Source organism: Equus quagga, chromosome 1 (assembly GCF_021613505.1).
Source record: "Equus quagga isolate Etosha38 chromosome 1, UCLA_HA_Equagga_1.0, whole genome shotgun sequence".
NCBI classification, from domain to species: Eukaryota; Metazoa; Chordata; class Mammalia; order Perissodactyla; family Equidae; genus Equus; species Equus quagga.
In genome coordinates this window covers 105,888,465-105,903,575 of record NC_060267.1, presented here as the reverse complement: position 1 = coordinate 105,903,575, position 15,111 = coordinate 105,888,465, and the positions used below count along the sequence as shown (strand labels likewise).

At 49.0% G+C, this 15,111-nt stretch overlaps 1 protein-coding gene across 3 annotated transcripts; it reads right to left on the bottom strand.

The window, feature by feature from the left end:
- Positions 1 to 4,925: 4,925 nt before the first annotated feature.
- TADA3 (transcriptional adaptor 3) lies at positions 4,926 to 15,018 on the bottom strand. Of its 3 annotated transcripts, none has more exons than XM_046680703.1 (10): positions 14,884 to 15,018; positions 14,469 to 14,526; positions 13,546 to 13,778; positions 11,718 to 11,968; positions 11,493 to 11,598; positions 10,109 to 10,250; positions 9,914 to 10,017; positions 8,581 to 8,690; positions 7,608 to 7,793; positions 4,926 to 5,507 (listed from the first exon to the last, which is right to left on the bottom strand). In XM_046680703.1, exons 3-10 carry the CDS (start codon positions 13,750 to 13,752, stop codon positions 5,315 to 5,317), a joined length of 1,299 nt encoding a protein of 432 aa, XP_046536659.1. In that variant the 5' UTR covers positions 13,753 to 13,778; positions 14,469 to 14,526; positions 14,884 to 15,018; the 3' UTR covers positions 4,926 to 5,314. The 3 variants fall into 3 exon arrangements, with proteins under 3 accessions (XP_046536659.1, XP_046536650.1, XP_046536668.1); XM_046680694.1 differs by having other exon boundaries at positions 14,870 to 15,005; XM_046680712.1 differs by lacking the exon at positions 14,884 to 15,018 and adding an exon at positions 14,647 to 14,715.
- Positions 15,019 to 15,111: the final 93 nt, after the last annotated feature.

The following is a 15,111-nucleotide window of genomic DNA, read 5'->3' as shown; positions in this document are numbered from 1 at the left end:
GATTAGAAATCACCATGTGAAACTTAATCTCCATTTGCTGTCAGATTTATGCAGAATATTATCAATATGTGACTCTAGTTGAGAAATTTCTCCAGCATGAAAAATTACTGGAATTTTTGTCCCGAAAACTAGGAGATGCCCTTTCCTCTGATAGCAAACCTTTTGAGACTGATTCGTCTTGTTTCTATTTTTGCCTTGGCTTCCAGGAACCTTAGAGCTAAATCTGATGCTTAACGACAGCAGCTCCATTAAACCTGATGAGTTTATATTTGTTATTTTGTGAAACTCATTGTACACGTCATCAATTATAAACTTTCTCAAATTCTTTTGAGAAAGAAAAAGAAAGAGAGAAAGAGAGAGAAAGAAGGAAAGAAAGATGGAAAGAAAGAGGAAAAGTGGGTCAGGGAAGGAAGCAGGTATAGTTTGAAAAGAGTGCTTGGCATGCCACCTGCCCACTGTATCAGCTAGAATACAGGTTTGTTTTCTCTAACAGACACCCAAAATAATTGTGACTTAACTAAAATGGAAATGTATAACAATCTGGCCATAACCAGTCCCAGGCTGGTATGATGACGACAAGGTAAGAGGGACCTTGCCTGCTTCTTATCTTGCGCCACTGTTCCTATGGTGTTGTCTTTGACCACATGTTTCAAGATGGCTCGCCACCATGTCTCATCGCAGCCAGGGAGAAAGGAGAATGTAGAGGGCACACCTCTTGGGACTCATGATCTCAGTTACATCCATTTCTTCCACTCACATCCTATTGGCTGAAACTCAGTCACATGATCACACCTAACTGCAAGGGAAGCTGGGCTATTTAGTCTTTCAGAGGCATATGTCCAACTAAAAGTCATGTGTTCTATTACTATAGAAGAAAGGGAGAACAGAATTTGGAGGACATCTTCCAGTTTCGGCCGCACCCACCATCTCAGATATATTTCTTTGCATATCACTGTGCTCCCATCTGCCTCAATTTCATTCTCACCCCCTCTAAGTGGTCCAGCCTCCATGCTATCAGAGTGCTTTCTGATTCAGAGTGCTATTATGCCACTCCCCTGCTCACAAACCACCCCTGGCTCCCTACTACTTAGAAAAGTGATTCTCAGACTTTAATGTGCATCAGGAGTCATCCAGAAGGTATGTTAAAGCAGAGGTGGCTGGGCCCCACCCCCAGAGTTTCTTATTTGAGAGGTCTGGGACCTGAGAATTTGCATCTTTATTAAGTTCCCAGGTGACACTGATGCTGCTTGTCCAGGGACCACACTTTGAGAACCACTGACCTCAAGATTAAGGCCCTTGCTCCTTAAACTGCCATTCAAAGCCAGTCCCAGCCTGGTCTCAACCTACTTTCCAGCTTCCTTTCTCATCCTTCTCCTCCCCCGCCACACACCAAGGCCTCCAGTCACACTGAAGTTCTCACCTCTCTCTAAGCAGGCCAGCTGTTCACACCTCTGCGCCTTGCTGTTCCTTTCGTCTAGAATGTCTTCTGCCTGGCAACTTTCTTGCCACATCCTCCCTGAAGCCTCTCCTGACCCTCTAAGCTGTTGTTAAGTCATTCCCTGCCCCAGGGCCCTGCAGACTTTGCCCATTCTTCTATTATTGCTCTTATCACCTGTGTCTTGATTGTCTTCCCAGCTGTCTCTCCATCTCTGGAGCCTTAGTCACCTACATAGCTCTGAGCTATGGCAACAGGGCCACTGAGTGAGGAAACAAAAGCACGAATGGGGAAATGGAGGCGAGGAGACTAGGTGAGTGAAGAGAAAAAATGATGAGTGAATTAATACATAACGAGTGAGTTACGGTCCAGTTGTGCTTGGTTCTCTCCATTGAGTCCTGAGCACCAGACCAGGGAAGGAATTTGCTCTCTGACCATGTTTCCACAAAGTTCCAGCCATCGCTTCCTTCTTAGCAGGAGTCAACTGGGACCCAGCATCCATCGACTCAGTCCCAAGAGTGCTCAGGAGCTGGCAGGGGCTGGGGCCGCACACTGGGTCATGTTCCCGACGTCAGGGATTAACTTTCGCCCAATCCTCCCTGTTGTCACTCACCCTGCTGTTTCTGAAAGTCAGTTGTAAGGCATTTGGGACTCTGGAGAAACAATGATGGTGGACACCTTGCAGAGCCAAGACACAAAAGGCTATGTCACCAAACTAGTTATAAGGTGTCTGGATTGTTTCAAATGAAAATTGGAGCCTTGAGGTGCCGGAACTAATCTCCCCCTCCTCACGGGGAACCCGGCTTCCTCCAAACCCCATAAAGGAAGCCTCCTTTGACTCCAGCAGACATGAGTATGGCCGTAAGAAGGGACTCCCTGTCCCGCTGCGGTTATTAATTCTCTTAGGGATGGTGCTCCTTGGGGCCGATAACTGTTCCTGCACCAAGGCTGCATGGCCTCGGGAGGCATTGCACCTCTTTGAGCCTCAGTGTCCTCCTCTGCAGGGTGGGAATATTACCACTCACCTTGTAGGTGAGTCAAATGAGACATGAGTGTAAAGGGCCCAGCACGGTACCAGGTAGATAGTAGGTGTGTAACAGAGAATAACTAGAGTTCTCACAACTGACCCTTGAAAGTTGCCTTTTCCCTAATGAACCAGGCCCAGTCAGTCTTCTAGGGTTCTTCCTTCTATTTATAATATCTACCCTCCCCTCTCACAATTCTACCTAATTTTGGGACTTCAGCTCCCATCCTATCTCCTCCACAAAACTGTCTTTGTTCCTGGAACTCTCTACCAATGATGCCTACCATACTTATGGTCTGGCCTAAAGAACATGGAAGTGAGTGGTTAATTAAGAGAAGGGGATCTGCAAGTAGGGCTGCTGTGTATGGCTGCACAGGTTGTGCACTGCCCAAGCCTAGGAGTACCATTCACATAGACTATGCAGGGGACTGGGACACCAGTGAGTTGTATAATGAAGAGGCTCTGTCTGCAAGTCAAATGGACTGAGTTTGAATCTTGGCTCAACCACTTACCAATTGTTTGAGCAAGTAAAGTATATCACCGTCTAAGACTTATTTTCCTCACTTGTGAATGGGATGCTATTAGCACCTACCATATGGGGTAGTTGAGAAGATTCAGTAGTTTAATGAGTTTAGAACAGTGCCTGGTACAAAGCTAACAGTTAATGAGCATTTAATTTCACATTAATGAAATTAAGCGTGGGTGTTTTCTCTCTGAGAAAGCTGTAAGCAATCATCGTACAATGAGTCTCTGAAAAATTGCAGCAGCTAGGCCCTGCACCTAGTGAGAGGCAGGGCCTCATGCTGTCCTCTCTCTCAGGACACTACTCCATCATTCTTTTTGCCAAAATCCACTTTTATTAGTCATTTATTAATCCATTTGTCAACTTTTTTAGTTGACAAATGACGAAACTCCAAAGCAAACTAACTTAAGCCAAAAGAAGCATTTGTGGGCTGATGTAATTGGAAGGCCCAATGAAGGATCCAGGGCTCCAGCTATATCATGAGGACTCTGTCTCTTTCTCCATCTCCTGGCTCTGCCTCTCTGAGTTGGCTTTATTCTCAGGGGGGTTCTTCCATGTGGCAGGAAAGTGGGTCACCGGGTGGTCCAAGCTTACATTCTATAGCTTTTGATCCAAAAGAATAGAAACCCTCTTCTCTCTCAGCACCCATAGAGCAATATTATGGAAGGCCTCTGACTGGCCCTGCTGAGGTCGCATGCCCATTCTTTGGACCAATCATTGTGGCTAAAGGAATGGGGTACTGTGATTGGCCAAGCTGGGATCACGTGTCTACCCTAGTTTGACAGTTCCACAAAAGCCACATGGAATGGGGAGGGTAGTTCTCCAACAGGTGAGGTGGTGGGCAAATAGGAATGTTGGCTGTCCTCACCATCCTTTTTTTTCTTCTCCCCAAAGCCCCCCAGTACATAGTTGTATATTTTAGTTGTGGGTCCTTCTAGCTGTGGTATGTGGGATGCTGCCTCAGCATGGCCTGACCAGCAGTGCCATCTCCGCGCCCAGGATCCGAACCAGCAAAACCCTGGGCCGCTGAAGCGGAGCGAGCGAACTTAACCACTCAGCCACAGGGCCGGCCCCTCCTCACCATCCTTCTTTATGGCTCAGTTCATAGGTCACTTCCTCAGGGAACCTTCCCCTCCCCTTTCCCATGTGGACTTCAACCTTCCCACAGTAAATTGCAATTATTCTCCAACTCTCTCACTCCCTGGGAACCACTTGAGACAAGGACAAGAGTATACTTATTCATCTGTATTCCCCAGGCCTAGCTTCCTCGCCAGGCTGTGGAAGACACGTTGTTGGTGGCCTATCCAGCATCCATTTCTACTCAACCTACACTCTCCTCGCTGCCTTGGACTTAGTGGGGTTGTAGACTCTACTCTCGCCAGTTTGAACCAGTTAGCGTCATCCCTTGTCACAGTGACTGGTTCAGGAATGGGCATGTCAGATAGTTTGGGCCGGTGAGACGTAAGGGTATCTGGGAAAGGCTTCTTGCTCTTTGCTTGGGCCATGGAAACCAGCTGGCCCATTCCTGCCCTCCGTTGCACTGGACATAAACGAGGAAGCATTTGGCCTCCCTGACTGCTCCTGGCTGCCACCACACAGATAGAGGGGAACCCACTTTAGGCAAAGGCTGACGCTGTGGAGGGCAGTGTGGAGAAACCTGGACCCTTGATGGTCCAGATGAGTTGATGGATTGGCCAATACTGAAGGCCACCTACCCCAGCACCACCAAGCCCCCAGCCAACACATTTCCTTGTTGTTAATCCACTTTGAGCTGGGGGCTTACTATTACCTGAAGCCACAAGCATCCTCAGAAAGTTCTCCCTGAATGAATGACATGGGTTAGTGGCCACAGGCTGAGAGCCACCACGCACATCTTCCTGAACCTTTGCCACCCACACCAGTTCCTTTCTACCCCACAATAACAGACATTCAAAGATTCTGGATGCTTTTTTAAAAACCACAGCAGTCACTTTATTCTTAAGTTTGCACTTTACAAAACCACAAGGGAGAAGTCCTTAAGGAAGACAAGGGGGGGCGGAGTGGGGGATGGTGAAGAGGGTGAAGAGGACCGCCCAGAATGAAGGACCCCATCATTCTGGGGACCAAGCAGAGACTGGGCCCCAGGCCAGCCCAGCAGGGCCTCCTGTGTCCTGGCTGTACAGAGCTAGGCCAAAAGACCTCAGGGAAGGACCACAACCTCTAAAGGCTGTCACTATTTGACATCTGACAGGCAGCCACAGGCCGAGACTTCTGGCAGCCCAAAGAAGGAAGTGGGCCTCCCCTCACTCCCTCACCCAGGCCAGGAGGAGGCAGCCTGAGGCAAGGGTGCAGGCTACCCATCCAGTAGCTTTAGGATGCTCTCGCGCTCCTTTAGAGTCTTCCAGGCCTGGTCCTTCTCCTTCTTGGTGGGGGTCCGCTTCTTCTGCCGGGCAGCCATGATCTTGCGGAAGGCATCCATGACCTCATTGTCTGCCATGCGGACCCGCTGCCTCAGCTCCTGGCGGCTCACCTCCTCCTTTGCCAGCCTGCGGGGACCAGCCGGCCCGGTGCCATGGGAAGCCCATCTCCAGAGTGGAGCCCCTCCCTCTTCTAGACAGAGCCTACCCACCACCCCATGCTGACACTCCTATGGACCATTTCATACCAAAAAGCAAAGTTAATGAACCAGGCTTATATGGTGCTATGTGCTAGGTACTATCTTAAGCTCTTAAAAAATATTAGCTCAGTTAATCCTCATAATCCTGTGAGGTAGTTACTATTATTCCTATGTTACCAGTGAGGAAACTGAGGCTCAAAGAGGATAAGAATTGCCCCAAGATCCCACAACTACTGAGTAGGAGATCTAAATCAAAGCAGGCTACTCCTCATAATCTTCTTTATAAGGGGTTTTGCAGGGCCAGCCCTGGTGGCCTAGTGGTTAAGTTCAGTGCACTCCACTTCAGCAGCCCAGATTCAGTTCCCGGGCGTGGACCTACACCACTCATCTGTCAGTGCTGTGGTGGCAGCTCACATATGAAAAAAAAGAGGGAAGATTGGCAGCAGATGTTAGCTCAGGGAAAATCTTCCTCAGCAAAAAAATAAATAAAAGGGGTTCTGCTTATTTCAGAAACCAAATTCCAGAGCAACTTGAGGGCCTAGGCAGCCTGAGATCTACAGGAGGTGGGTGAGATGCCAAACTGACCCCTCTGAATAGAATCTAACCTATAAATTCCATGCATGGTGGAACTGGGAGGTTGCTTAGAGATCCGATCTAGTCTAACCTGTGAAGTTTCCAGAAGAGGAAGCTGCTGCTCGGGGCAGGAGGGGTCTTGCTTCAGGCCCTGCAGCTGGTCTGTGGCTGGGCTGAGGGCTGCACTCTGACCTGCTGATAGCCCCAAACTAGTTCCTTCACTGCCCATTACTTCTGTTTCTGCACATCCATGCTTCTCCTTCTCTCTGTCTCTCCCCCCACCCTACCCCCAGCACTTCTTTCATTTGTATTTCCCTCTTCTTGCCCTTGAGAGGGAATGTGAATGAGAATGAGGCGCTGGATTCAGCCTTGGGCCCAAGTCTCAGCTTGGCTGTTTACTGGCTGTGTGACCTTCAGCAGAGCACTCACTTCACTGGGCCTTTATTTCCTCAGCTGGTAAACAGGGAAAATACCACCTACCCCCTGGGCTGTCTCAAGATTAAACAGGAGGGTGTACACAAAGCCCCTGGCAGACAGTACACACTCAGTATACCCTTATTCTTAAACACCCTAGCAGCTTGTCAGCAGCTACGTTTCCTTTTTAATGGCACTTGTCTTTACCAATGATCCATGTGTCGACTGCAAGCCCTTTGTCCTGCCTCTCTTCCAGCCCCCAGCACAATGTCTAACCAAGGGAAGGCAGAGCTGGCCAACTGAATGAGTCTGCCCTGCCCTGTTAGGGCTCCATGAGGCGAAGACACAGCACCTGCCTGTGAGAAGCAAGGAGACTTAGTTGGGTTGCTTCTCTATCTTCCTAACAAAAGGGCAGCCATGACCATGATCTCCTTCCAGATGTCATCTATACCCTTGTTGTGACCAGCGCGGGGCAAGATGAATGGGAGTCCAATATAAAATGAATGATACTGCAACCAATTACTTAAAGAACTGGTCCTAAAACACTGGGCAATTTCTGGTGAAGGATCAATAATAATCACAGATGTCCCACAAAATGTTAACAGCTGATAAATCTAGGTGAAGAATATACTGGTGTTTCCTGTACTACTGCTTCAGATTTTCTGTGTGTATGAAACTTTTCATAATAAAACTTGGGGGGGGGGGGGATAAGGATGAGAAGATTAAAAAAATAAATCACACAATGTGAATATAACACCACTGAACTGTACACTTAAAAATGGTTTAGATGGTAAATTTTATGTTTTTTACTACAAGAACAAGTAAATCAATCAGTCAATCACAGATGCCTGTGGAATTAGAATCTGTTTGAGACATAACCAGTGGAGTGGTAACCAGCATTGATTTTTTTTTCAAGATTTAAAAAGTGATTTAGAGGCCCTGCTGGGTTTGGGAAGCCTGTCATAAAGCCTCTGAAAGGTGATCAGCAGTGGCCAAGGCCTCTCTGGCCACCCCCTCGCCCATGCCTCCTGTCCACACTCACCTCAGCAGGTCATGCTTCTTGGTGCGGTTGTGGGCACTAAGTGCCTTCAACTCAGCCTGCCGTTTGCGCAGCTCCGCGAGGACCTCATCCTCCGAGTCCTCTACAGGGCGCTCCTCAGACTCCAGGAGGCCCTGGGCAATGAGCTCCTCCTTGATGCGGCTTTCCAGGGACTTGGTATGTGGCACACTGCAGGGAAGACAGCCCTCAGCAAAGGGCCAGCTTGAAGGCGGGACCCCTCAGGGGTTCCCATGGTTAGTGAACATCCTCCTCTCCCTTTGGGCACCCCCTCTATATCTATCTAGGTCTAAAAGGATAGAGACGGACACATCTGGTCTTGTTTCAAACACAAACAACATATATCCATTGTCAAAAAAAATACTGAAAAATTTGTATTACCAACAACTCAGAGAGAACCATTATTATTTTGTTATCATTACCGTTATTTTGCTTCATGTTATTATAATTACTATATAAAATATATCTTTGTTATATGTTATTATATATACTATATATATTCCAGATTTTGTTACATATATTACTTTTAATCTCTCATAGGTTAAGGTTTTTTTCCCTATGTGCCCATATTTAAGTATATCTTAAATAAAAACAGGATCATACTGTCTGTACTGTGCTACAAGTGAAGTTTTCCTCACATGGCACTCTATTGTTTACATCTTTTCATATCAATTAAGTATATTTCTCTAATATGAACAACAGTTGCAAGTTATTTCATCATGTGGAGTTACGACAACTTAGCCGACCAATCCCCTTCACTTGGACATTTAGGACAAACAGCGCTATGATGAACCCTGTACTAAGTCTGTGCGTGCGGAAATGCTGGGCTGGCACACACATTTGAGACTTCTATTGGGCTTTATCACACTGTCCTTGGCCTATTAGTGAAGACCATGTTGAGATGGACAGAACCCACAGAAGCAGGGGGTAGGCTGGGTGTGGAGAGGATGGCACTCACCTGAAGGGCTTATTCTGATTGCGCGGAGAGGTGCTTGCGCCATCAGCCCCCGATTCTTTCCCAGACATGTCAGGAATAGGAGAGTCCTCCATTGGGGAAATGATATTTTCCTAGAAGACCAGAGACATGGGGCAGGAGGGGAAAGAGCAATAGGATTTCCATTTTCCTGCTCCTCTCTGACCTATGTGGACAGTCTTCGCAGACCAGAAACATCCTGTATCTTTCCTATCCCAACTCCTCTGGGAAGCCTTCCCAAACTGACTCCAAAAGCTTTGATCATTTTAGAAATCTCTTTTTCTGTACTGATCCCGAAAAAAGGGAGCACAGAAGAGTGATGAAAACACTCAACACGGTAATGAGAATAGTTAAGGTTTGCTAAGCGTTTGCAATATACCAGGCACTGTGCTAAGCCTGTTGTGGCACAGGCTGCCAGCTGTCCAAAAACCATTCTCACCTTTCTTCTATAGTAGCTGGGCTTCTGGCTACCCAGCTACACCACACTTCCCAGCCTCCTTTGCAGTCAGGTGTGGTCACACGACAAATTCTCTCCAGTGGAAAGTGATCAGAAGAAATAAAAGCCACAGCCAGTTATGGCCCATAAACTTTCCTTCACACACACCTTGCTCTTTTTCTGTGTGCTTGGAGTGGCAATCACACCCAGAGTGACCTTGTGCAGAGTGCAGTTTTAAGACAGCAAAGCCACTATAAGCTGGGCTCCCTGTCTGATGGTGTGGGGCAGAGAATTTCCCCCACCTCAGCCAGTGTGGAACATGTGCCCCAGACTGTTACTTAAGAGAGAAATAAACTATTGTGTTTGAGCCAGAGGGGAAACTGAGGCTCAACAAGGTGAAGAGATAGGCCTAAGGTCAGCCAGTGGACATAAATAAAGAGACCCTGAACCTGGGGTTTGAATCCTGCTTCTGTTTATTAGCTGTGTGACCCCAAGTAAACAGTTCCCTTTTTTGAGACTCAGTCTTCTCATATGCAACCCAGGGCTAACCAGTGTCCTGGCCTCCTATGAGAGGATGTGTGGAAAGCCCCATGCACAGGGCTCAGCCCTTAGCCAATGCTCAGCAAGGGTAACTGTAGAGAGGTGGCTGCTTCTGGGAGAGGTAGAGACTGCGAGGGGCATGGGAGGGGCTTCTAGAATACTGGTAATGTTTATTTTGTGATCTTGGGGCTAGTTATAAGGTGTGCTCATTTGTGAAAATTTATCAAGCTGTACATTATGATCTGTTTACCTTTCTAAACGTATGATACATTTCAGTAGAAAATAAAAATAAACATTAAACAGAAAGTAAACCTAGCTCTGGTTTTGGGTTGGGGTGCTCACCTCCACCAGGGCCTGCAGGAGGCGCTGCGTCAGAGCACCAAAGGGGCACCCATCTTCTGGCTGCTCATGCTGGGCCTCAGACTTCTTCAGCAGGGCATCCACGTCTGAACCAGGCAGAGAAGTAGTGGAAAGGTGGCTGAAGTCCTGGGAACTTAAGTCCTGGCCTGGGGTAGGCAGGGAGGTGAGGGGGCCTACCTTTAGTGTCCAGTTCAGTCAGTGGCCCCATGAGGCCTTTCTTCTTGTCAGCCACGGCTGCTGCCCGGGCCCCGTCCTTCTGCTCCTCCAGCAGATCCTCCTGTGCCCAGCGTTGAGAGTAGTGCTTCCCCAGGGGTGGGATCTGTGGGAGAGATCCCACCCAGCCCCAAAGGGTAAAGACACCCCATTCCTGGGGTGTGTGGAGGCTCTCTGTGTACTTGGGCACTGCCAATAGGCTCTTCATTCATTCCTCATTCCTTCATTCATTCACTTATCTGTCTCCCAAATACCCAGCCCACGGCCAAGGCCTGTGCCTGGAGTAGGTGAGAAAAGACAGGTACGTAAAGAACTACAACACACACACAAGACAATATGGAACAATTTCCAAGATAGAAGGTGCAGAATGGCGTGTGTACATGGACCATCTCAGGTCAAGGCTGCTTGTCTCTAGAGAGAACCAGGGGCCTTAGGGTCAGAAAGGACAGGGAATTATCTTTTGTACTGCATGAACTTATTACTGCCTATAGGGATTACTTTTTCAAATAAATTTTTTAAAAATTGAGATATGTGAAGTGACACAGGTAGACCAAGGTGTTTTTGTACCAGCACAAAAGAGACCAGCTTTCTGCAGGGAAAACTGCAAAAGCGTTATGGTGGAGGTAACATGAGATCAGGGCCTTGAAGAGTGAGTCAGTTTGCCAAGAGGAGATGTGCAGAGGCCCAGAGACCACCAAGGCTGGCGTGTGGGCCTGGAGTGAGGGCAAGGTACCTGGTGGGGCTGGTAAATGAAGCAGTGATAAGAGGGTGTGGCTAAGGAAACTAGAGAGGGGCACTGGGGCTGGGCCACCAAGGACTGAGACGCTTGGACTTGATCCTGTGGGTAACGAGAGCCAGGGGAGGCCTGGGAGCAGGGCTGTGTCATGAGCACATCTGATCGTGACAGCTGATGTATGAGAGAGTTCCCCCTCAACACTTTTCTATATTTTCTACATTTTCTTTAATGGAAGCTGTTTTATTTTCATCATAAAAAAGGTAAATTTTTACATAGTTAAAAAAGAAAAAGTTTTTCTGGAGGCAGGAAAGTGTTAAGAGGCCATTTGGGTAAAAGCTGATGAAGGCCTGAACCAAAGCAGAGGGCATGGAGTTGAGGGGACAAGGGAGGACCTCACTCAAGTAGGTGCCTTAGAACACGGTGACCATTTGGATGGGGTAAAGGGGAGAAAGCCGAGAGGTAGAGCCTGACTATCTGGGTGGGGTAACGGGGCAGACAGGAGGCTGGGCAGGGGAGGGGAAGAAGACAATATACGGCTTTGGGGTCTTTGATTCTCAGGCAACTCTGAGCCTCTTGTTGTCCATCATGTCTATCGAGGCCCAGGGTCTCTACCTTGTAATGCTCAGCCTCGTCTTCTGGGGGCTTCAGCAGTTCCTCTAGCGTGCGCACCTCCTCGCTGGTGATATCTGCACAGTAGGGCTCCACCGAAGCCCAGAACCTGCGAGAGAAGCAAATCCTGAGTGACCACTCCCCTGCAACACTAGCCTCAGCCCCAGTCCCCTCCACGGCCTCCACTGCCCAAATCCTGAGGCCCCTCTGTGTTCTCTGGGCCAGAACCTGTTAGGGGCGTCATTCTTGGGGATCCGTGGCACGTCAATTGGGTCATCAGTGAATTCATATTCCTGGATCTTGGGCTGCAGGTTTTTGGATTTGGGCCGTCCGGGGCCAGGGCCTGGCCCATGTCCTGCCTTCCCTTCCAGTTTCTGCTTCTTAGGCTTCCCGTGTTTGGGGGGAGCTCCAAGCTCATGGTCTCGACCAAGCTTCAGGAATCGTCGGTCACCTTTCTTATCCTGCCAATCAGTGAGGATCTGAAATTCACAGAGACTGTCACTAAGGGAGAGAAGGGAAGACACAGGACAACTCCTTCTTCCAGTGAAAAATGAGGATCTAGAACTCAAAGAGGCCCCACAGTCTTCCCCTATGCCCTTTTTATTTAGCAAATTCCTACTCATCCTTTAAAACTCAGCTCCCTTTCTGTGCCCATCTCACAGACCTTTATTCATGTACTTCTCATCATTCCACTCACTTGTTTGTCTGTACTCACTCACCTCTGTAGCACCCAAGCCAGTCATACAGTGTTTAGCAGAAAGGTGAAACAAATGATCACACCTCAGCGCATGCTGTCCCTGGGAAAACATGCTGGTCCTAACTTTTTGGTGAAGGCAAGTAAGCCTCCCAGCAAACCTTCACTTCAAATGTCACCACAACTGAGCAGCCTTCTCTGCATCAGTTACCCAGCTTCTTAGATGCTAAAATACAACTGACTGTGCCACAGCCCTGCTGACAAAGCTTCAGCGGATTCCCAGGGACCACAAGTTAATTTTATTCAACTTTGTTTTTTTCAGTGAGGAAGACTGGCCCTGAGCTAACACCTGTGCCAATCTTCCTCTACTTTGTATGTGGGATGCCGCCACAGCATGGCTTAATGAGCAGAGTGTAGGTCCGCAGCCAGGATCCAAACCCATGAACCCCAGGCTGCCAAAGCAGAGCATGTGATCTTAACCACTACACCACCAGGTCAGCCCTATGATTCATCTTTTGAGATCCAGTTGAAATGGCATCTTCTTCCTCTATGGGTCTCTGGTAGTTCATAACTCCACTGTAGGCCCAACTGTATTGTTTGGTCACACTGGAATCAACAGAGAACCTTGTCTCTTCTAGTAGATTATAAGCTACTAGAGACCAGAAAGTTCATCTTAACCATCTCTGTTCCCCAGGATCTGGCAGAGCACCTGGCACACAGAGCTCAGAGGATGTTTATGCTATGAATAGAAATAATCAGAGTAGTATCAATAAATAACATTTGAAATGCTTACTTTCGGACACTGGGCTGAGCCTTTGCAAAAAAATCCTTTAATCCTCACAAAAAGCTCTGAGGTAGGTCCTATTATTCAGCCCACTTTGCAGACAGAGGACTGACATTCAGTGCTAGGAGGTAACTTTCTCAAAGTGACAAAGCTAGGAAACAGCAACACCAGCAAGTGCTCAGGACAAGATTCAAACCCAGGTCTCCCCACTGCAGGTCCCCAAGTACTCATAAACATCACAGCATATCACTTGGTACTTGCCTGACCTCCCCCTCTCCTTAGTTGGCAAAGTCCCTGAAGGCCAGAATTGTCCTAATTATCTCTCTCTAGACTAGCACAAGACCCAGAACACAATGGGGGGTGGGGGTCAATAAACGCTTAGTGAACCAGAAATCTCGTAATTTATGAGGATGGTGAATATTCTTGCATACTTTACATGTCACAGCAAGCCCAGTTTGGATCTCTCTCCCCTGCTAAACTTCTGTACCCCAGGCTTCAGCAGATGGGGCTAACTCAAGGACCCATCCCATAATGTGTCAGAGTCCATCCCTGGTGATATCCCCTCTGTGGGGTATCACCTGGGTTTCAGCCTCGAGCACTCGCAGGCGCCTGCTGGCAGAGGAAAGCAGGGTCTCCAGCTCCAGCTGCAGAGTGTCCAGCTCCTCGATGCCGATGCCATCATCCTCAGAGCGGGCCAGCACTGCCGTGTAACGGGGACAGACCTTCAGGTGGTCCACAGACTTGAAGTCGTGGAACTGCAAGGGGCAGTCCTTCAGCTCACTCATGGCCCAGGACACCAGACCCTGTGGAGCTGGAGAGGAAAAGACCACTGATGAGAAAGAAAGTGGCAAGAGAAAAGCACAAGGGCTCCTTCTATCTAGGGATAGCCTCAAGGAGAAAGCCAAGCTTCAGTACCCTATTCACAAGGCTGGTGGCACAGCTCCTATTCAGGGAGCAGAGCATGTACTCTGCAACAAGTTAGGTGCAGACACTTTACCCGCTTGTCATTGAGTTCCTCACTCAACCCCATGAGCAAGGACCATGATGATCTCCACTTTACAGATAAGGAAACTGAGACTGTAAAGCTTACCAAGATGCAATTTGAATCTAGGCAGTTTTGAGTTTATGCCCACTGTGATATACTATGCTGTCTTTCTGATGCTCTTCTCTTCTGTTCCACTCCTCCTGGGTTCTGCTAAGCCCCTGAGTTCGAAGCATCCCATTCTTAAATGATAATGTTCTCTGTGCCTCTCAGCCTCTCCTTGCCTCACTCCTCCCCAGCTTTGCCCCTGACAGCGGTTAAGAATGTGGGCTAGTAAGCCAGATATACCTGGGTTGGAGCCCAGGCTTTACCATTCGCTATTTACGTAGTCCTGACCATGTTATTTAACCTTCCTGAATCTAGGCTTTCCCATCTGTAAAATGAGGACAAAAGAAGGCTGAAGTCTGTTTCCCTACAATAAGTCTGAATCTGTAAAATGGGGATAACAATAGTACCTACCTCCCCGGGATGTTCTGAGGGTTAAGAGATGATGCCCGTCAAGAGCCCAGTTCAGTGCCTGTCACAGAAGAAGTGGGACTGCTTAATGGCTGGCCCCACCAGGGGGTCCGCCCCAGTGTCCCGCCTTCAATGTCCTTGTTCTCTAGGGACCCCCTGACGCGGCCCCCGCCCCCTCTACCTCCTCACTGCGGCCTACTACGGCCCCTCGGGCCGCAGGAGGGGGCGGGGAGTTCCGGTCGGTCGGAGCAACCGCCCCGGAACTGGCTATGGGCCGGCCCCTTGCAGTTGACGCGGGGGCGGGGAGACGCGAGGCGAGCCTACTGTGGCTTGCGGAGGTGGGGGTTGGCGGGCCGCACTCGAGCCCACGGCACGTGGGGTGGGGCGCTGTGCCTCGGGCGTACCCTAGGGAACAGACCGGTGCAGGGGGCGGGGCTCGGTGGTCGGGTTCTGCGCCGGGCAGTTAGTCCCGCGGAGCCCCAGGAGCTGCAGGTAGGAGGGGCGCGAAGGGAGGTTGGGGGCGCAGAACCGGAAGAAACGAGGGGCGCCTCCGCCTCGCCTTGTCCTAATATGGTGCCCAACCTGAGGCCGGCTGCACCATTGCATGGCTATGGGGGAAGACGGCGGCAAAGACGACAAGAAAGCC